The sequence below is a fragment of the Bos javanicus genome, chromosome 7 (assembly GCF_032452875.1).
Source record: "Bos javanicus breed banteng chromosome 7, ARS-OSU_banteng_1.0, whole genome shotgun sequence".
NCBI classification, from domain to species: Eukaryota; Metazoa; Chordata; class Mammalia; order Artiodactyla; family Bovidae; genus Bos; species Bos javanicus.
This window is the reverse complement of record NC_083874.1, coordinates 44,393,272-44,413,462: the sequence shown is the minus strand read 5'-3', so window position 1 is coordinate 44,413,462 and position 20,191 is coordinate 44,393,272. Positions and strand designations below refer to the sequence as shown.

At 51.7% G+C, this 20,191-nt stretch overlaps 1 protein-coding gene across 2 annotated transcripts in view; it reads left to right on the top strand.

Moving 5' to 3' along the window:
- Positions 1–20,191, top strand: part of FSTL4 (follistatin like 4) — a 453,162-nt gene that overhangs the window by 381,312 nt on the left and 51,659 nt on the right. For both annotated transcript variants that reach the window (XM_061423485.1, XM_061423484.1), the window contains exon 7: positions 8,905–9,071. In XM_061423485.1, the coding sequence (XP_061279469.1) occupies positions 8,905–9,071 (167 nt within the window). The remainder of the gene's footprint in view (positions 1–8,904; positions 9,072–20,191) is intronic.

Genomic DNA, 20,191 nt, shown 5'->3' with positions numbered 1-20,191 from the left:
TCATCTCATCCAGAAACAGTCTCATAGATATACCAGAATAATGTTTGACCAACTCTCTGTGTACCCCATGGCCCAGTCAGGTTGATCCATAAAATTAACCATCACAATGAGTGCTTGTGTAGCCAGACATGTTCAAATTCTTTTGGTCAGAACCTGTCATATATCTATATCCTGGCTCCAAGAGGGGCTGGGGAATAGTCGTAATGAGTGCGCAGGAACTGGGAAATGAATTAGCATCTGGGAACACATAGCATGGCACCCTCATGCTAGTCAGATAAAAGTTGCCTGCTCATCTCCACCAATAGCTTGTCCAGGAGATTCTAGATCCAGTCTTTGACATCTGTATGAATTTTTGCAAATTCTGAGTAGCTAGTATATAATTGGATAAGATAATACAGTCTTTTCCCTACAGTCACCAAAAACAACTCTGGGTTAAAATACTTTGCTTCTGCAAATATCTTGAGCAGAGGTGCTCCCATCCCTTTGGGAGCAGACTCGGCAGGAAGTGGGAAATACATAGACTAGCTGGCCTGACTGAGGCTTCCCCAGGCACAGAGACCAACCAGGGAGGGACCACATAGCCTGCTGACCAGGAAGCTCTGGGTTTTTCACCTCGGCACTGACCCTGTTCTTCCACTGATGCCTCTGCTGCCTGACACACTCATGGCACCCAGAGCACCCTGAGACAGTGGCATCACAGCCTTTGGATGCTGAGCTCAACTCTTATCTCTCCTCACCTGCCCACAGCAGTCACCTTGTGCTTTAGTTTTCCCAAATACAAAAGGGTTCATTGGCCAGAAGAGGCAAAACAACCCTAGAGTTCGGAGAATACCCAGGTGACCTGGCTCCTGCATGGGCACCCCCTGCCTTGCAAACAAAGAGAAGGCTATGCCAGACCTGGACTCCTTGGGAGCAAGACATGAGTTAGCCTTCCACATCCACCCCTGCAGGACCCACCGCTGGGCACATGGGGAGCTCCACCAAAAGAGATTGATCAGGCTCTGCAGGAACCAGGGCTCTGCACCGGGGTCTGTGGACAGGCTCAGGGGCATGCTCTCCCTCCAGGTGACACTTCTCTCCCTGCTTAGCCAGGAGTCCCAGGTTAGCAGGCTCTGGGCATGATCTGCTTTCTGGCATATTCCCACTGTATCCTAGTACATAGGAAGTGCTCAATATATAACTGTTGAATGAATACTACCCTAACTGTTTACTTGTTTAACATTACTTATTAAGCCCTTTTATGTGCTAGAACTGTGCTAGGTGCTGGGATACAAAAGAAATAAAAGAGATATGGTCTGTCTTCATGCAGCTTATAAAGGTATCTGTTTATATCAGAGAGCAGAACTTAATAACTAAACTGCAGAAATGCTTGAAGAAACCCCAAACAACATAAGTCAATTGAGAAAGTAAATTACCCCCCAGATCTGCAGGTAATTAACTAGTAAATTTATTACCCTCCCCCAAATGAAGCATGCCAGAGGGAATCCAACAGTGACACAAAAATGGAATCTTATTATGCAGAAAGAAATGGGAAATTTTGAAGGAGTGCGAGTCTAGCTGGTCTAGGCCTCCTGCCCAGGCTGGACATGCCCCAGTGCTCAAAATATGCGGGTTGAGATGAAAGACCACATGTTCCCAGCCTCCCACCCATAGAGTTTCAGTAGATGTTTGAAGGGAGCCCAGAAAGGCAGGCTCTGGTGGAGGGGGCCAGGGGAGTCACAAAGCACCCCCATCACCTCCCCACAGCAGCCCTGCCCTGTAAATGCCAGGGGAGGCCATCAGGTCCAGGCAGTTAGACATTGCCTGTCCCCTACTTGGTCAGATGGCCTTAGGCAACACACACTCTACCCTGGTTTCTATTCCACTCACCATCTCATAGCGTGGCCCTGGTCAGGAATAAGACCAGATTAGTAGAGACTGTCACACGGGCTGCACCTGTTTTGGCAACTCCCAGGCCACTGGTGGGGAGGGGGCTCCCCCAGGGCATGGGAGAAGCACATTGCTTGTTGGAAAAGAACAGTGTCAAAAGAGGCCACCTCTGGTAGGTCTCTGAGCACCTGGTCTGGGGTCTCTCTCCAGGCCTCCCTGGTTCCCAGCCAGCCCCCGAGCCCAGGTTTGCCCTGAGCCAAGCTCAGTCCACACAGGGATGTGGGAGCCAGTAGACTGAGCTTTGGACAGAGTCTTTCCACCAAGAGCATCATTTGAAAAATGGCAAATGTCCGGGTAGGAATGTGTTCCATTAGTGCATTTCTAGCATAAGAAAACTAACGCCAACTTGACAGGAATTTGAGAAATTTAATTTCTATTGCTGTGAAGCAACAGAAGCCTGCTTGAGAGGGTGCTGATGGGTTTATGAGTGTCTCATCGAGTTCAAGTCAGTGTGAGAAATAGTGCCTGAGATTAAGGGAAAGCTGTAATAGGAACTAAAACCCAATTCTCCCGTGACTCAAATTTTATGGCCTTCTGCTTCCAGGAAGGGTGCTTGTTCGCTGCTCATGGTGGGCCCATTAATCCCCCGCACCGCCCCATCTCTCCAAGCTCCAAGGAGCACTGAGGGCATGTGTATGGGGAGGGAAGTGAGGGCTGTGTCTGGAAAACCAAGGGCATTGCCACTCTGGCTTGAAGGGCCTTGAGAGCCAGGGACGTGTCTCCCAGGACTGCACCTGAAGCCTACCTGCCGTGTGCCAGGCACTGTGCTAGTTACCAGAGGGTCAGACAGCCCAGGGGGGACCCCCACCACCATGCAGCGTGCTGAGTGTGATCTCTGGTGTCTCAGCCTGCGTCAGCTCGAAGCAGAATCTCAGCTCCCGGACCAGAGATTGAAGCCAGGCTGAGACAGTGAGAGTGTCAAATCCTAGTCACTAGACCACTGGGGCCAGTGGCCAGTGACAAGTTCTGCTTTGGAGAAAGGAATTATTAAGAGGTGGAAAGAAGTGAAACAAGTAAAGCATTTATTAGGAGGAAAAAAATAAGTGTGGATAGATATACATGGGTGGGCTCAGAGAAAGAATCATGCCTTTGCTGCTGCTGCTAAGTCACTTCAGTTGTGTCCAACTCTGTGCGACCCCATAGATGGCAGCCCACTAGGCTCCCCTGTCCCTGGGATTCTCCAGGCAAGAACACTGGAGTGGGCTGCCATTTCCTTCTCCAATGCATGAAAGGGAAAAGTGAAAGTGAAGTCGCTCAGTCATGTCCGACTCTTCACAACTCCATGGACTGCAGCCCACCAGGCTCCTCCGTCCATGGGATTTTCCAGGCAAGAGTACTGGAGTGGGTTGCTGTTGCCTTCTCCAATCATGCCTTTGGGGTAGTTTAAATCACTTATACTGGGCAGGGCTTCTGGTTTCCCCTGGCCAATCATCTTGCTTTGCCTGGCTCTGAGTCCACATTTGGTCTGATTCAGCACCGCCAACCATGTGCATACACATCTCTTAGCCAGAATGGATTCCAGGGCAAGGGTTTCTGGGAAATTGACGGAACATATTATGGTCTGGAGACCCCTCCCTTCTCTGACCTCTGAGGAATCTTTCTGTGCACGTGTAGTTTGGGAGAGCTCATTGACTTCAAGAATGTGATGTCTCAATCTTTTATCCGAGCAGGACTCAGCTCTGTCCACAGGGGACAGCTGCTCAGCCTGGGCCCCATCTATCTTCTGCCTCAAGTGAAGGAGGAAGGTTTCTCTTACGCTGAGCAACCCACGCTGACTTTGGTAGTCATGGCAATGCTACCTGAGCCTCCTCCTCCCACGAGGAATAAGGGGAAGCTGACTAATGTCCAAAGGCTTGGCCTATAGAGAGACAGATGTCCCAAGCTGTGAGGAACCCTGATCTCCCTTGCCCTCCTCCAATTGCCTACCACCTGGCAGCCTTCCAGTGTGGCTCTTACAGCAAGGACATCATCTCTCTGTGGGCAGCTCTGCCAGCAGTGCTGGACAAGCTCCCCAGTCCAGCCCTCTCTTTCTAGAGACCCTTTCTACAGATATCTTCTCACCCCGAACCTGACCGGAGCCCCCAGCCCAGCCCTCTGTCACTGTCCCCAACATGCTCTGGGCACAAGGCAGGTCTTGTTGCTCAGTGCCCCAGAAACCTGTGGACACTTCCCACAGAGTGGCCCTGGAACCACAGATGGTCAGCACCATGGGAGCAGCAAAGTCATAGTCAAGAGTTGGAAGGAACCCTTGCTGGCCCTTCCACAGGCTGCTCCCTGGAGGGCTGCAGTGTGGCTTCTCCACCTCCCTCTCTGATGACTCTTGACCCCACTGCAGCAGAGTCCAGGTCCAGACACATCTGAGTCCCCTCATCTACAGGTGTGCCCGGGCAGTGGTGAGCTTCAGCCCACAGTTCAGTCAGTGTGTTCACTGAACACATATGAGGGCCATCTCCACAAATCCCAGGCTTCTTGGCCCTCCTCCGGTCCCCATCACAATGGGAAACTTAAGAGGATTGTGGGGTCCCCTCAGCTGGTCCACACCACCACGACAAAGCCCTCTGCTATCGCTCTGTAGTGAGCAGGCATGCAGTCACACATGCGTGCATGCATGCTAAGTCGTCTGACTCTTTGCTACCCTATGGACTATAGCCAGCCAGGCTCCTCGGTCGATGGGATTCTCTAGGCAAGAATACTGGAGTGGGTTGCCATGCCCTCCTCCAGGCGATCTTCCTGACCCAAAGATCAAATCTGCCTCTCTTACATCTTCAACATTGGCAGATGGTTTCTTTACTACTAGTGCCACCCGGCAGGTTGGGGGTAGGTGCAATAACTGAGATCACATTTCCTTCTGATGACTCTCATTGTCTGCACAACACAGCTCCACCCCTCTTCCCGTTATCGTCTTTCACCATGCCTAGGCTTCCGGATGGGGCTGTGAAGGGATGGAGGGAACCAAAGAGGACCTCTCTGTGTGTCTTCAGTGGCCACAGGGTATTGATCTGCCCAATACACCCTGTTTAGCATGACATTTGACCCCACCTCTAAGCACCCAGCACCTGGTCCAGAAGTGGTCACATGGCCCAGGGCTGTGGGTCAGTCAGTCCTGTGACTGCAGAGCACTTCATCACCTGGCCCGGGAGATTGCTTCGTGAAAGAACATAGGAGATGAGTCTGGGTAATCAGAGTTGAGTCCGTGCTTTTTGCAGGGCCCTTAGGAAAGATTTGGGCCCTTTGTCCAGGATCCCACATACAGGAACAATGTGACCATGAGGCCACCCCTGGACTCCTTGCAGCCATGCAGCGAGTGTCAAGGGCCCTGGATGCTTGCAGTCTCCTCCACCCCTGAGCTTTCCCAATTACGGGCATGAAGATCAACCCCTTTCTTTTTTCTTTTCCTAAGTGTGTTGAGCATTTCAGAGAATTTCTGTTACTTAAGCCTGAAAAAGTCATGACAGGTTCACCAGGACAACTTTCAATGTTCTTCACCCAATGTCTGTCTAAGTTTCCCTTTATGTGAAGACTACAGGGTCCCGGAAACATCCCATGAGGTCATCCTAGAGACTGGGGCTGAGGGTCTCAGAATAGACAAGTAGAAGGTGCCAAGTAGGCACAAGCTTAGGGCCCAAACCACAGTGGGATGGGAGCCAGCAGGTACTATTGAGTCAACTGGGAAACTATGGGGCAAGGTCAGGGACTGTGCTCAATTCGTGATGAATCTGGGGGTGATGGGGAGCTGCTGGTAGTTTCTGAGCAGAGCCCTGATATACCTTGCCCTCCAAGTGGTGACCAGGACACTCAGGGACAACAGGGACAAACTGGGGGTTGGGGGAGGCGGTGACCACACAGGAGCTTCTCGAGGACCTGTAGGGAGAGGAAAGGAGGGCTCAGGGAGCATCAGGAGGGAACCCCTGGGGGCTTGGCATGTGTTCATGCTGCCCCTTGAGGCATCATTTGTACCATCACGGCAAGTGGGCAGGGAACAGAGGCAGATGGTGCTGGGGAAGCAGCAACCAGGCGCTGGCAGGACAAAGGAGGATGAACAGGGACGTCTACTCAGAACCGTACATGCAGAGTCCAGAGCCTAAAAGTTGGCCAGGCCTCCAGAGCCCTCCTAGACCAACCCTTCATGACTCAGCTGGGGACCAGGGATGGGAAGGGACCTGCCCAGGGCTGCCTGGGGATCTCCAGCAGCACCGGGGGGGCCAGGTGTCCGAAGCCACAGCCCCACATCTGCCTGGTTCACTCGAGCCCCGACCTGGGAGGTTGCCTCATTTTTCCCTCACTGGGAAATCACCCTGGGAGGTCACTTAGCAGGGAAGTGGGGCCTGCCGGGGAACATGTGTTGAACAGTAAAACACCGGCAGTGAGGAGCAATTCGTTGGCCATAAATCTCTCTAGAATTTTTAAAGGACCTAGGGAATATTGACATGAACTAAATCTAATAAAACATTCATTTAATTAAACTTTAAATGATCCAAATATTTGCTGTTTGGTTAATATTTGTGTAGCTGACAGGAGCAGAATTATGATGGTTTTGTCAGTATTCACACATTCTAATTTTGCCTGAGTCTTTCCTGTGAAATCGCACATCTTCAGACATACGAATGTTTGGGGGCATGCTCAGGAAAAAAGTGGGAAGCAGCCGTCCCAGCAGCGGATGGCGAGCCGCACAGGCTTCCCACTTGGGTTCGTTTGCTTGTTTATTTTCAGCCCTGTGCTACAGGCTCCTCCAGACATTTTTCTACAACTGTTTAAAACACAACTTTGTGTTTCTGAGCGTAGAGGGAGGCGTACGGCTGGCTGTCCTCTGCCACCTCTGGTCCCACTGCAAGGGCCCCTGGTCGCCCTGCCCACAGGCACCCTCAGCAGGGATCAGCGCCACTGTGCTCCTGGTCTGGGCACTCTCAGCCCAGTGGAGTCCAGAGTCCCATGCTTCCCAACAGTTCGGCCTGCCAAGCCCCCGCTGGCACAGTCAGGCTCAGGTCTGAGAGTCCGATGCCATCCTCAAGTACAGAGGCACAGAGCGCACCATGAACCACTGGGCCCCTCCACGCCACTCAGGATCAAGGGGGCTCTGGCAGATGAACGCAGACCTTGGCTCTCTGCCGCGTCCGTGTGGTCACTCTAGGTGCAGAGGGGCGCCAGCCGGGTGAGGGAGGTTTCAGCCTCCTCTTGGAGCCTCCTTGGTTCCCCTCACCTGCATACAAGCAGGCAAGTTCTCTGCCCTTCCCGCTGTGTCCCTCCCTATTCCCCTGGGGCAAGGGGGCTTTCCACGCCCCTTCCCACTTCCATAGGGCCTTGAGGCTCATCCCAGGAGGGAGAACAGTCTCCTCTGTACTTGGGCACAGTGGGAGCTAAACAATAATAGTAAATCCCTCTCCGCGTCTCTGCCCCTCTGAATCTCTGAAACCTGGGTCTTGCTACAGGGGGGTTAATGCCTTCTCTGCCCTGAGCAATAAGCCTCATGACTCAGAGGTGGGAGGGCAGCAAGTTGAACATGATTTAAGAGGGAGCTTGAAATGCATCACTTTAGTGTTTATAAAATATTATGCCGTTTGCATCAATCACTCGGTGCTTATCTTTCCTCATGTGGCTCCTTCACCAGGAGTCCCATTTTTCCTGTGTGTGATTGTCCCCTCTCCACTGGCCTGTTGCCTTTTTTTCCCTCTGTATTTCTATTTCCTTCATTTTTCATTCAGCCATCCAACAAGCACTGATTAAGCACCTAGTGTATATCTTGTTCATCTTTGTGGGCCCAGGGCTGGACCATGAATGTTTGTAGTTGGGGGAAGGGCTTTGCTGCCCAGGGCTGAACTGGTCTCTACTGCACCAGTTCTCACTGCACCTGCTCTTCGATGTGTGGCACCTCTGATTTTGCTCCCCTTCTCCACCGCCCCCCTCCCCCCGACACACACATACTAGCAAGAGAGTGTGAGCCTAGGTGTGCTGCCTGGTCACAGCTCAAATGTGTCCCACGAAGTCGCAGAGCTCAGGTCCCAACTCTGGGCCTTGCTCCACACCTGTCAGGGCCCCCCCAGGTCCTAGCACCCTTTGCCAGCATCCTAGAATCAACCCAGGTCCCCAGAGCCAGCCCGCCTCCCTCCGCCCACGCTGCCTCCCCAAGCTGCCCAAGAAGATATGAGGGAAGGGCAGTAGGGAGGCCATGCAGTCAGCGAAGCTAGCGACTCCCCACTCCAAACCTCATCCCATTTTGGCATTTGAGTAGCCTGAGTTTGATTTTTTTTTTATTAACCCTGAGAATTCTGAAAGGTCTGTGATTCTAAAAGGGAGATAATTTAGACCCTCCCCATTTGCCTGACAAGTGATCAGTCTTAATGCCAGTTATCAAGTGTGAAGTGGCAAGGATTAGTCATTTGTGCAGCCCAAAGTACACTTCAAAAAAATTAAAGGCTGCAGTGCACGGTCGCTGAACAGAAACCCAAATCCAAGTTCACAGGCTCCTTAGGCAGCAGCAAACCTTCAAAGGTCAGCCAGTTCTCTCCCCAGACTGCAGACAGTGCAACCTTTAATTTGCCCCCAGGTGGGCAAGAAACCTGTCGGTCCAGCCAGCGGACCTTGACTGCACTTGGCAAGGGCTGGACTCCATGGGGCCTGGTGAGCACAGGGCGGGGCCGGTGCATCTGGCTCCCCGCTTTCAGCGGGGCAGCCCCATGGCCCCAGCAGCCCACTTCCCTGGCTCCACTTACAGATCCACAGCCCTGACACTTCCCCTGCGCTGGCTATGGTTCCTAACCTGATGTGACTCAGAGCCCTTGGAGCGTTTGACATAAATCATGGCCCCTCTCCCAGGAGTTGTGTCCATCTGTCCATTTAGCCAGCCCACTGTAGATAATGCTCCTGATCCCTGAAGTTCCCCAGGCCCCTGACCTGCAGTAGATCCCCTTGGCCACATCCTTTCGAGTAGAGACTTCACCCCCGTGGGCCTGCAGCTGACAACATCTCCTTTCCCTGCAGAGGTGGTGCAGCTCAGCCTCGCCCCTGAGGAGCGGGTCAGTGTGGCTACAGTGACCGTGGGACTGAGCACAGTGCTGACCTGCGCCATCCGCGGAGACCTACGGCCGCCCATCGTCTGGAAGCGCAACGGGCTGGCCCTAAACTTCCTGGATTTGGAAGACATCAACGTAAGTCACCAGGCTCTGAGCTCAGCTCCACCGCCTGGGGTGGCCAGCTGTGTGAGATGCCTTGTGGGAGCTGCAGGGCCAGAGGGCTTTCTTTTCATATCCCCTGTTGGTGCCATCCAGCCTGCTGTCTGGTGTCTGGAGTTAGCAGTCCCACCTTGTGCAGAGAATAGGATGGATGGATGATGTCTGCAAACTTCCAGCCAGGCCCAGAATAAGGTGAATACTGGGGGCAAGTCTGTGGATGGGGCAGGAGGTTCCCGGGAAGGGGAGAGCATCTGGCTTGTGGGGGAAGATGCTCTCTCCTGGGAGAGTCTCTAGATCCTGAAGCTGGGAAGGGCACAGACAGCTAGACACTGGGGAGAGGGCACCCCCTGTGGAGGGCAGAGGTGGCCTCTGGGATGGTTGACTGGAAGGCAGGGGCAGGGGGCGAGATAAAAGAAAACAAGATCAGACCAGAGGGACCTGCCCAGGGGTCTTGTTTGCTGGGCAAGGAGTATGGATGTGATGAGTTGAGAGGAAAAAGAGAGTTCCTGTGTCCTCACAGCCCAACGTGAGCAATGGGGGGCCTCCTGGGCTCTGAGGACCCCAGGCAGTGTGCACTGGGGTCCCAGCATCACCCCACTCTGCCTCTATGACTGGACAGTTTCTTAAACGTATCCTCAGTGAATTAATCTATTAGAAAAGCAATGTTAGTGGTGCCTCCCTTCTGTGGGCCTTGAGGAATAGAAGGATTGAAGAGTCTGCACTGGCCCAGGTTTGGCACAAGGAGGGTGGGCGGCGAGGGGGCTGTGGTTTCCCAGGAGTTCATGTGAGACAATGGAGTAATGTCACCCATGCAGGGTGCTGCCAGGATGGTCTATAGGTCTTGAGCTACAGTGACAGGAATTCAAGTTTCAGGCAGAAGACAAGCAGCCCTGGTCTCCTTGGCTCAGGACAGGCCAACCCAGAATGGGCCTCTTGGCCCCAAGAAGGAAGACCTGTGGAGTCAGTGGTCAGTTCACACTAGCAGCTGTAAGGTGGGGGTTAAGGTGCCAGCAGAGAGAACTGGCCTGGACCGTGTGACCCCATGAGTTGGACTAGCACAAAGGGCCAGTGTGCACCCCAAAAAGAGACCAATCGGAACTGCTTGGATGGAGCACCACTCCAGCCATCAGCCTTGCCCCGCACTGGAGTGACCCATCATATCAGATAGTGAGCTCCCTGTCCCTAGAGGCATACAAGCTCAGGGTCATGGTAAACAGTGCTGCCAGCCATAAGAAGGCAGCTAAACCCCATGACCTTAAAGATCTCATCCAGCTCTGAGACTGCTTTGTGGAAAGAGAGGGTAACAGAAATCATAAAGCTGGGACTCTGCCACTCTCTGGGTCCCTTTGGATGCACACTGAAGACGGTCGGGGAAGCAGATGGGAAGAGGGGGTCACTCTGGAGTCCAGCCCTGGGCAGGGCTGGGCAGAAGTGCCCTTCCCCCACCTTTGTCACACCAGGCAAGATGGTTTCCTTGCAGTTTCCCCTCTATAGTGAGCACAGACAGCATCCACCCACCTCTGAATGTCAGTGCCAGCACAAGCCTGGTTGCTTGCTGGTCAGGTGCTCAGTGGGCAGAGTTCTTCCTCTGAGCCTAAGATGCCCAGGGCTGCCCTGAGATCTTAGCAAGGGAAGGCAGTGTCCTGCTTGTGAAGACTAGGGTGTGTATATATGTGTGCATGTGCATGCTATGTGTGTTTCTGGGGTGCACATTTGTGTGTGCGAACCTCTCAAGGTGGGTTGTCAGCTTTTAACCACGATTGGCCAGTGGTGATTAATTCAGATCTAGGTCAGGCCCGCCTGTGTCTGAACGTCCATGTGCATTGCTCGATGCTCTATTTAAAGACATTAGAAATAAAGGCAAAGGCAGAGCTCCTTTTAATGCACTTGCCATCAGTTAATTAAATTACTTTGAGTGTCTTTCCCCTCCCTCGAACATGCCTCCAGCACCAGCTCAATTGCATTTCTACTTTTCACAGAGAGGTTAGCAATTTGGGTAATTGTGGTGCAACTGGAGATTAATGGCCTCTCGTTACCTCCCAGGAAACACTTGCTCCTCTCGGCAAGTGAGCAGCCCTCGAGTAAGCAGGGCCCTATGCTTCTGAGAAACCCCCAAGTGAGGGCGCAGGGCAGTGCTAGCCCCACAGGGATCCTGGCCCGATACATGCAAACACACATACGACACACTCACACACACAGATACATATACATACACACACATGTATACCTGCCTTCCAGAGAGGAGAGTGACAGCACAGCCTTACTCATGAAGGGCACAAACAGGCTCCAGGGTCAAAGGGACCTGGGTTTAAGTCTCAGCTCTACCACTTACTGGCTTAGCGACCTTGGAAATGGCATTTGACTTCTCTAAGCCTCAGTTTCCTCTTCTGTGGAAAGGGGATGAATAATATATCCTGCCTCACAGCAACCCACTCCAGTACTCTTGCCTGGAAAATCCCATGGATGGAGGAGCCTGGTAGGCTGCAATCCATGGGGTCGCTAAGAGTCAGACATGACTGAGTGACTTCACTTTCACTTTTCCCTTTCATGCATTGGAGAAAGAAATGGCAACCCACTCCAGTGTTCTTGCCTGGAGAATCCCAGGGACGGCGGAGCCTGGTGGGCTGCCGTCTATGGGGTCGCACAGAGTCGGACACGACTGAAGTGACTTAGCAGCAGCAGCAGCAGCATAGAACTATAATGAGGATTAAAAGACACATGAAGTTCTTAGCACATGATGTCCATGCTATTATGCTCTCATTGTCGTTATTTCTATTATTACTACTTCTCCCACCAGACAGCACTCTCAACCCCTTGCAGCCTGAGTCCCCAACCAGCAGTCAGTGCAGTCTGGTGAGGCCCCCGTCAGGTAAATGTGACTCTGGGATGACACAGCCTGTCGTCACCTTGATTCAGGTCAGCCTTGATTCATCCAGGGGGAGACACTGACCAGCACCTCCAGTGGGTCCAGGGCTGCCCTGGGTGAGTCATACACCTGCTCTGAGCCTGCGGGGCAGCGGAGATGAGGTTGTCCACCTTAAGAGGGCATTTTCAGGCTGAGCGTGTTGACAGGAGGGCACCCCACCCAGTGACTGGCACACAGCAGGGGTTCATTAAGCACAGCCCTGCTCTGGACAGTGAGGGGAGTAGCCATAGGAGGAAATTAGGCTACATCAGGGCAGGGCTGGGTCATCAGGATACACAGGACATTCCTGAAGCAAGACGGGTCAGGGGAGAACAGTCCAGGGGGGCTACCCTGGTAGAGCAAAGATCAGGGATCAGTGGGTTCGTAGAGCTCCCCAGCCTGTGGCACCTCAGCGCCTACCCGCTCCTGCCGTAGTCAGAGATGAAACACAACACGATCACAGGCCTTGTAACGAGTGACTGGCTCCGAAATGCTGCACTGACGGGGAAAGCTGATCAGCTTACAAAACCCAAGGCGGGGAGATTAGAGAGTGCACAGAGGTGTGGGCCACCTTTCTTTGTCATTTGTATGAGACATCTTGATTGGCAACAAAATATTAATCACTTTTTCACTATTCTCTTAATGAGAAGCTTTCATGGGCAACAAAATATTAATTTGTCTTGTCTTATCTGTTAAGAATTCCGTTAATGAATTCGGTCACAGAGCTATTACAGAATGCCATGCTAATGACACATGTAATTAAACTTTTCTGACTTGCCAACATCAAGGAGGCCCCAAGCATCAGAATAATATTTGCTCAGAAAGTAAATGTGCCCCTTTAGCCCAGAGCCGCGCAAGGAGGAGCCCCTCAGATTCCCCAGTGAGCGATGTCGCTGTCAGGAGCAGTCAGGAGTCGCCAGTATGTACACAGTTGTCCAGACAGCACACATGAGGAACCCCCTCCTCTGGATTCACTTCCCGAGTGACAAGTCCAGAGCATAGAGCAAAGACACTCTCCCTGGCTTCGAGGGGACAGCGCAGCACAGTGTAGCTGGTCCTAGGGACCTGGTATTCCCCCTCAAGGATGCCTGAGCCCTCCCCACAGCAAGACATCTCAATCTCTCTGCAGCCCGGACCATGAGGGGCCCTGACTCAGCTGCAACCAGAAAAACAACCCCTCCCCGAGCAGAGGGCAGCACTGGATACTAGAAGTGCAAAGGCCCCCTAGACCGGCGCCCCCCAGCTGGGGTGGGAATCTGCCCCGCTCCCGGCAGTGGGTCTCCAGATTATGATGCCTCCTTCTGTTTGCATGACAGTTTCTACTCGTGCACCGTCAAAGGCGGCCTATAATTTGTTTATTTCCCAGCCAACTGCTGGGATCTCTACAGGAGCAGCTGTGGGTCTGGCAGCTTCAGACCTGGCCCTGCACCCCCCGCCTCAAACCCTCAAGGACCCAGGGCCACGGCTCCAGCTCAGAAGGTGCCCTGGTCTCAGGCCAGGCTGCTGGCCAGGAGGGTACCTATGCTGGTGTGCCAGGGTGATGGGCACCTCTCAGCAGCACCCCCAGCTCCGTGGACCTGTGGTCAGCCTGCCTAGCCTCTGTCCTGCTCTGCTTAGACAGCACAGGGCCACGTGGGAGAAGGGCACCCTGTCATCCCCGGGGGCCACAACCAGAGCCTGTGGGGGGAGCTTATACTAGGGAAGGACTCTGCCTTAGGAGGCAGTGAGATGCCCTCACCACAGGTACCGAAGCAGGAAGGGGACCAACCGGTTCCCCTTTGAGGGCTCTCTGGGCCCTGGGGTCATGTAGTGCTGTGATAAGGAAATCACCTGGGAGACAGGGCCCTGTGGGATACGAGTCGTGCACAGGAGCCAGGAAGCTCCCTTTTTCACCAGACAACAGAGCCTCAATCTTTCTTGTCTCCTAAGGGCTCAGAGCCAGTCTTCAGTCCAGGGTGGGGCCCATCTCAGCAGCAGATCCATACACTCCTCACCTAGCCAGGCCTTGCACACTGGGTGTTCTTTGGGGTGGGGGGAGGCTGCCCCACTATCTGCAGAAGCAGGGCCCATCCTGGCCTCAGCGCCCTGCCCAGACCACACAGCAGCTACTCAGGAAGTGAAGGGACCGTCCCCAAACCCAGTCTGCACCCCCTGCTCCAACAATGTCACCTGCCCTCACCACGTAACTGTCTTCTTCACTGTCCCTTATGTCCCCAGGGACAGGGGCTGCCCATGAGGGGAGCAGAAGCAGGGAGAAGACATCCCCAAAGTCCCAGAAATTAGCTGATCCCCAAATCCTTGCTAGTGTTAACACAGGTATTTCTACCATCGGTACCAAGATGCTGCTGTGTCTGGGGGGCCAGTCTCCGTGATAGTCCATTCAGAAGCATCATCTCATTTAATCCTCATCACAACCCTATGAGGCAAGTGGAATTCTTTCACTCGGGTTTCAGGAACTTACCAGAGCCTGCAGCCAACCTGCACACCCCAGTTAGAGCTTCATGGGTTCCTTGCTCTTAGGACAATAGCGTCTAGCACCCAGCACTGCCAGGGTCTCACTCTGGGGCAGCTGGACCCACCTTCTGCTCTAGCAGTAATGGCTACAGTACCTGAGCCCCAGTGTCCACTCTGGGTGCAGCCGTGTGTCTGGTGCTCCAGGTCTCATTAGCTGCTGGCTTCTGCCGCAGCAAAGAGAAGGCAGAAAGCTTTTAGACCAGCACATGGAGTTGTTTGGCTAAGATATTCTCAGGATATTTTTCTATTGTATTCTTCTTCTTTAAAAAAAAAGCTCACAACAAACCCTAGTATATTGCAAATGACTTGAAAGAGCCACTCTTTTTTGTTGGTTTTTTCTTTCACCAAATCTCCCTATTTGGGGCTTTCAAATGTCGACAGGCAGAGTACAGTGATAAAAGCAGAAAAACAAAACCCATTAGAAGAAAGTATTTGTGGCAGTGTTTGAAGGATGTGTTAAAAGGTTCACTTTTTTCCCATGCCTAAATGGTGTAAAACCATGAACAAATAACTCTAATGAAGCATACGCTCTCAGCCAGCTCTTCTTTGGAAGTGAGTTATTAAAAAGACCAAAAGAGAATGATTTAGGAGCTCATGACTCATTTAATTTTTATTGTCTTTATATGAACCAGTCATGAATCCATTGTAAAAAGATGAGAGGCGTTTGATTAGCATGGAGAGCTGTTTGCAACATGCTAGACGGTGGTTGTAGGTTCTGCATTAAAATAATCTCATTAAACGCTTGGGTACGTTTTGTTTTAAGATCTTGGAAAACACTCTACTTAAAGCGTTCAAAGGTTTTGGCCAGTTCTCTCCAGCTCCTGTCAAATAAACCCTGGTTACGGATGCACATCCGGTTCTTTTGAGCTTTGGATAAGCTCAAACCACTAGGAGGATTGGCCGAAGCTCGCCTAGAGACAGAGCTTGGCCCATGGTACAACAGCTTGTAGAGCTCATGGGGGACTCTGCCCTTCCAGGTACCTCATCTGGCCTTAGCTTTCTCAGTGGCCTCCTCAGGGTCACCCCTCATTCTCCACTGTACCTGTGCTTAATGATCACTTCTGGCCCCATCTCAAAGGTACAGGGGTCCTCAGGAAGGTTCTGATCCAGCTTCTAGACCCTAAATGCAGAACTCCAAGCCCCATGCTGGGGAGTTCACGTTCAGGCTGCTTTTAGGCTTTACCATCTGCAAACAGCACAGCAGTGAGCATCTTTATACGTACCTCTTTCCACATTTCTGTAAGTAGTTGTTTAAGTTCTTAGAAGTGGAGTAACTCCATCAAGGGTGGACACATTTTCTGTTTTGATGGATATTGCCAAATCTCCCTACAAAAAAGAGTTGCACCAAGTTTATAGCCCTTCCAGCGGTGTATACAAGCTTTAAACACCGTAATGGGAGAAAATTCCTGATTGTAAGCCTTGTCGGTCCCTGAAATGAGCCACGGAAGGAAATTTAATCAAATCCTCTCCAGGATGTTTCATAAACAGCAAGAATGCCGATCAGCCATCTTGGCTGACAGTGTGATCCATGTTAGAGGAGCTGGGAAGGCCCTCTTGGCTTGGGGACTCATGATATAAGTGTTCCTGGGGGAGGATTGCAGGCTTCCCAGATGAAGGCAGCAGGTTCTAGACAGTCTGAAACTTCAGTTTGTTACCGACCAGGGTTCTTGGCCTTCCTTCAGTCAACAGCAATAGACTAGGGGCCAGACAAGAACTTTAGGCAAGGCTTTATTGGGGACCCTGCTGCAGCAGAGGGGAGCAAAAATAAACAACAGTTTCCCTTGCTTGCTTGCTTCCAAGGGGGGCAGGCTAATTCCTTCCGTGGGGTGAGGGTAGGGGTGTGTCCAGGGGTCTGGCTAGAGGCGTGGTTTGGGTGTTTTGCCCACCTGTTAGGTAGTGCTGCATGCAGGGGCACGTGCAGTGCAGACATCTCTGAGGACCCGCCATCACCAAGGCGCTGCGGTGTTTGGGTCCATTTGTGCAGGTGGGATGCTAGGGTTCACGAGATTCAGGGGGACAGAGTCAAATCGGCCGGGAGGGAAAGACCCTCTACTTCCTCCATCCTCTCCAGAGAGAGCCAAGGAAGCTCCTGAGAAGGGCAGAGTTAGAAAAGCTTGGAATAAATGTCTCTAAATGGAGTTTTAACTTGGAGCATTGACAGTGAAATGTGAAAGTTGCTCAGTGGTGTTCGACTTTTTGCGACTCCATGTACAGTCCATAGAATTCTCCAGGCCAGAATACTGAGGTGGATAGCCGTTTCCTTTTCCAGGGGATCTTCCCAACCCAGGGATCAAACCCAGGTCTCCTGCATTGCAGGCAGATTCTTTACCAGCCAAGCCACAAGGGAAGCCCAGCGTTGACAATACCATTACCCTCACCTCTGAAATCATTCTGGAGTCCTTGTGTTCAACATTTAGTCACTAAATAGTCAGCACTGATGGCTCATTTTCATATTACTTCGACCTGACTCACATGTATCACTGTGACATCTCCCATCTTTCCTCTGCTTAAATATTGTTTAATACTTAAGTCTTGTTTAATTGCTTGCTTTATTAAGGGCAGATACCTAGAAAACAGCTTCGTAAAAGGCAAAAACCATTTCTTTAAGTAAAATCGTCTCTTTTCCAAAGACAGATGTGCATCAATACAAAGAATGGTCTAATCTAGCATCTGTTTATTTCTGGAAGGAACCTTGATTTTGCTAATACATTTCTATGCATCAGAGAAAAAGAAAAAAAAAAGCCATCCATAAAAAGACAATTACAGAGATGCAATCAAGCACTGATAGCAGTATTCAGACACATCTCAGAGAACCTCCAGGAGAGAAAGGATTGCAGCTTTAGTTTTATGTAACTTCTTATAAACCAATTTTTAAAGTAATTTCTTTACATCCAATGAGGGAAATTTGATTTCTGTAGCCAGTATTCATGTCCCAGAAAACAATATGCACTTTTTAATATAATTATATGATGCCTATTGTTTCAGCCCAGAGACTTTTTTTTTTTTTTTTTTTGAGTACAGAATCACGTTTTCCCTGGAGCCTGAGTTACAGGCTGGTAATGAGTTAGGTGTTCCAAGTAGTGCATCACCCATCCAGCAGCCCCACACCCACCACACCTGAGGGATCACACCTCTGCTCCCAGGAACACTGAGGAAAAACCAGAGGCTAAGCAACTCTGCTGCTGCTGCCAAGTCGCTTCAGTCATGTCTGACTCTGTGCAACCCCATAGACGGCAGCCCACCAGGCTCCTCCATCCCTGGGATTCTCCAGGCAAGAACACTGGAGTGGGTTGCCATGTTCTTCTCCAATGCATGCATACATGCTAAGTCGCTTCAGTCGTGTCCGACTCTGTGCAGTTCTGTGGACAGCAGCCCACCAGGCTCCTCTGTCCACGGGATTCTCCAGGCGAAAACACTGGAGTGGGTTGCCACTCTGTTAGAGGTTCACAGAAGCCATGAGCCTAGTCTGGGGTTACATGGACTCTGCCTGCTGCCATGTGTGGAGCCCTCCCAGCATGCCCAGGTCTGAGAATGCAGTGTGGAGAAGGAGGCAGGGTGGGAAAGTGGGGATAAGACCTGAGATTGGCTCTCTGCCTCCCTACCAGCCACTTGATTTGTACCCTCATGTGATTGGCAATATCTGGGGGCATGGGAAGGCAGAACATGTCCTGGACATGTCCATTGTCCAACCCAAAGAACCAAAATCAGGAAAGCCCCTGCAGAGAGCCCAGCTCAGCGCCTTGTATGGTCTGCTCAATGAGTATCTACTGAGGGCCACTCTGTGTCAGCCCTACACCAGGCACTGGGAACACAGCAGTGAGCAGCAGGCACCAGTGTCCCTGCCCTCCCCTAGGGCACTCACATGCTAGTCAGGGAGACAGGTGGCAAACAGTACGCTAAATGGGAGTAAGACAGGGGGCGTCGTTGGGCTGTGATGCGGAGGAAGGACGCAGAGCTCAGCAGTGGAAGTCACTGCATGGAGCCTGTGGTAATAGCAGTGGAGGTGCTAGAAAAGGTCAGACTCTGAATATATCGTGCAGGAGGGCTCTACTTTCTCATCCTGTGGGGACTGGCTTTTGTTTTGCTTTGTGGTTTTCAGGGCTTTTTTCTGAGGCTTAAACCAGGCGATGTGTGTCAGATTCCCAGTGCACAGTCAGCTCGTGGACACCGAGCTGGTGGTGCTACCTAGCACCACCCTGCAGTGGGCCTGTGGGCACCTCGACCTGAGAAGCCTGCAGTCCCCATGACCACGCCATCCCATTGAGGTGGCAGTATGAGCAGAGGGTGCCAGAACCCGAGACTGGCTACAAGGGCCCTCCTCCTATAAGGAAGGGCTGTGGATATGAAGGCTCAGGAAGGCATCCCAGAAGGAAACGCCAGGGGACCCCCAGCACCAAACTCCGAGAGCAAACGGATCTGGTGTCGCCCTTTGGGATGGAGTCTGTAGTCTTGTCTGGGAAGCAACCAAGGTAGGCGCAGAGGGGTTCCCAAAGTAGGGGCCACACCCAGCTCCCCAGCCCTCTCTCAAAATGCCTTTCCAACCTCTGAGACTCCAAGCAAAATGTATTTTCCTTCAGAGTTACGTTTTAACACGGGAAACAGCTCAGATTAGAAATATGTCATCCCCAGAAGTGACTATTAACTTTTCATAAGCGACTCAGGTATGAACCCTTTATGACTGTTATGACACAGGACAAATCAGCTATCTGGCGTTTTATTTTTATTATTGAAGCTTCTACTGGGTAATCGGAATGGGGCTTTTTAAAGCAGAGCAATGTTTCAGAGAAAACTCTTAAGGGTTCCTGCAGCCTTCTCCAATGTTTTGGCCCAGTGGGAGCACTTCTGAGTATCATTTTCCTTGACACCAAGAGCAGGCTGCATGCATCCACTTTCCACCTTCTAGCCTCTGCCTTAACCCAGACCTCACTTGGCCTGCACCCCTCATTAGGCTAACTAGCCAGAAAGCCTCCTTAAAGGACTCGTGGTTGTAACTGGGCCCTTGCCACACTGACTAGTGGCCTTTGTCCCTCCTGCCACCAAATTGCTTCCGTGGAAGAAAGGAGCTCAGGAAGGACAAGAGAAATAACAGGAGGGATGGTTTAGTGTTGTCTCCAAGGGGTCAAGAAGAGTTTTGCATCTTCTGTTAATAATAAGAAAAGTAGACAAATGTATACCTACGGCTGACTCATGTTGACGTATGGCAGAAACCAACACAGTATTGAAAAGCAATTATCCTTCAATTAAAAATAAATAATTTTTTTAAAAATAATGAGAAGAAAAGGAGCAGCCCCATGTCTGTCATGCTTCCCATCGGCAGACAGGGCATAGGAATTTTCCACAGCTTCCAGGCAGGGGAAACCAGTGCCCAGAGGGATGAGGGGACATTGGTCAGTGACAGAGTTCAAGCTAAAACCTGAGTCTCCTGAGTGCAGCACCGGACTTCCCCCATCACTCCTTGCAGCTAGTGCTGCCAGCCCCGTTTCTTACCGGGGAGTCAGGATCTGTTCTGCCCCATAAGCTCTGAGTACCACACCTCAGACATGTTTGGTAGCTAAAACCAAACTCCCTGAAACTCTAGGCAATTCCATCCCCAGCCTGTCGGCAGCTAGTGCCTGGATAGGGCCAACATTGCGCAGGGCTCTGCAGAAGAGGCGGCTAGCTGGAAAGCCCCTGGGGG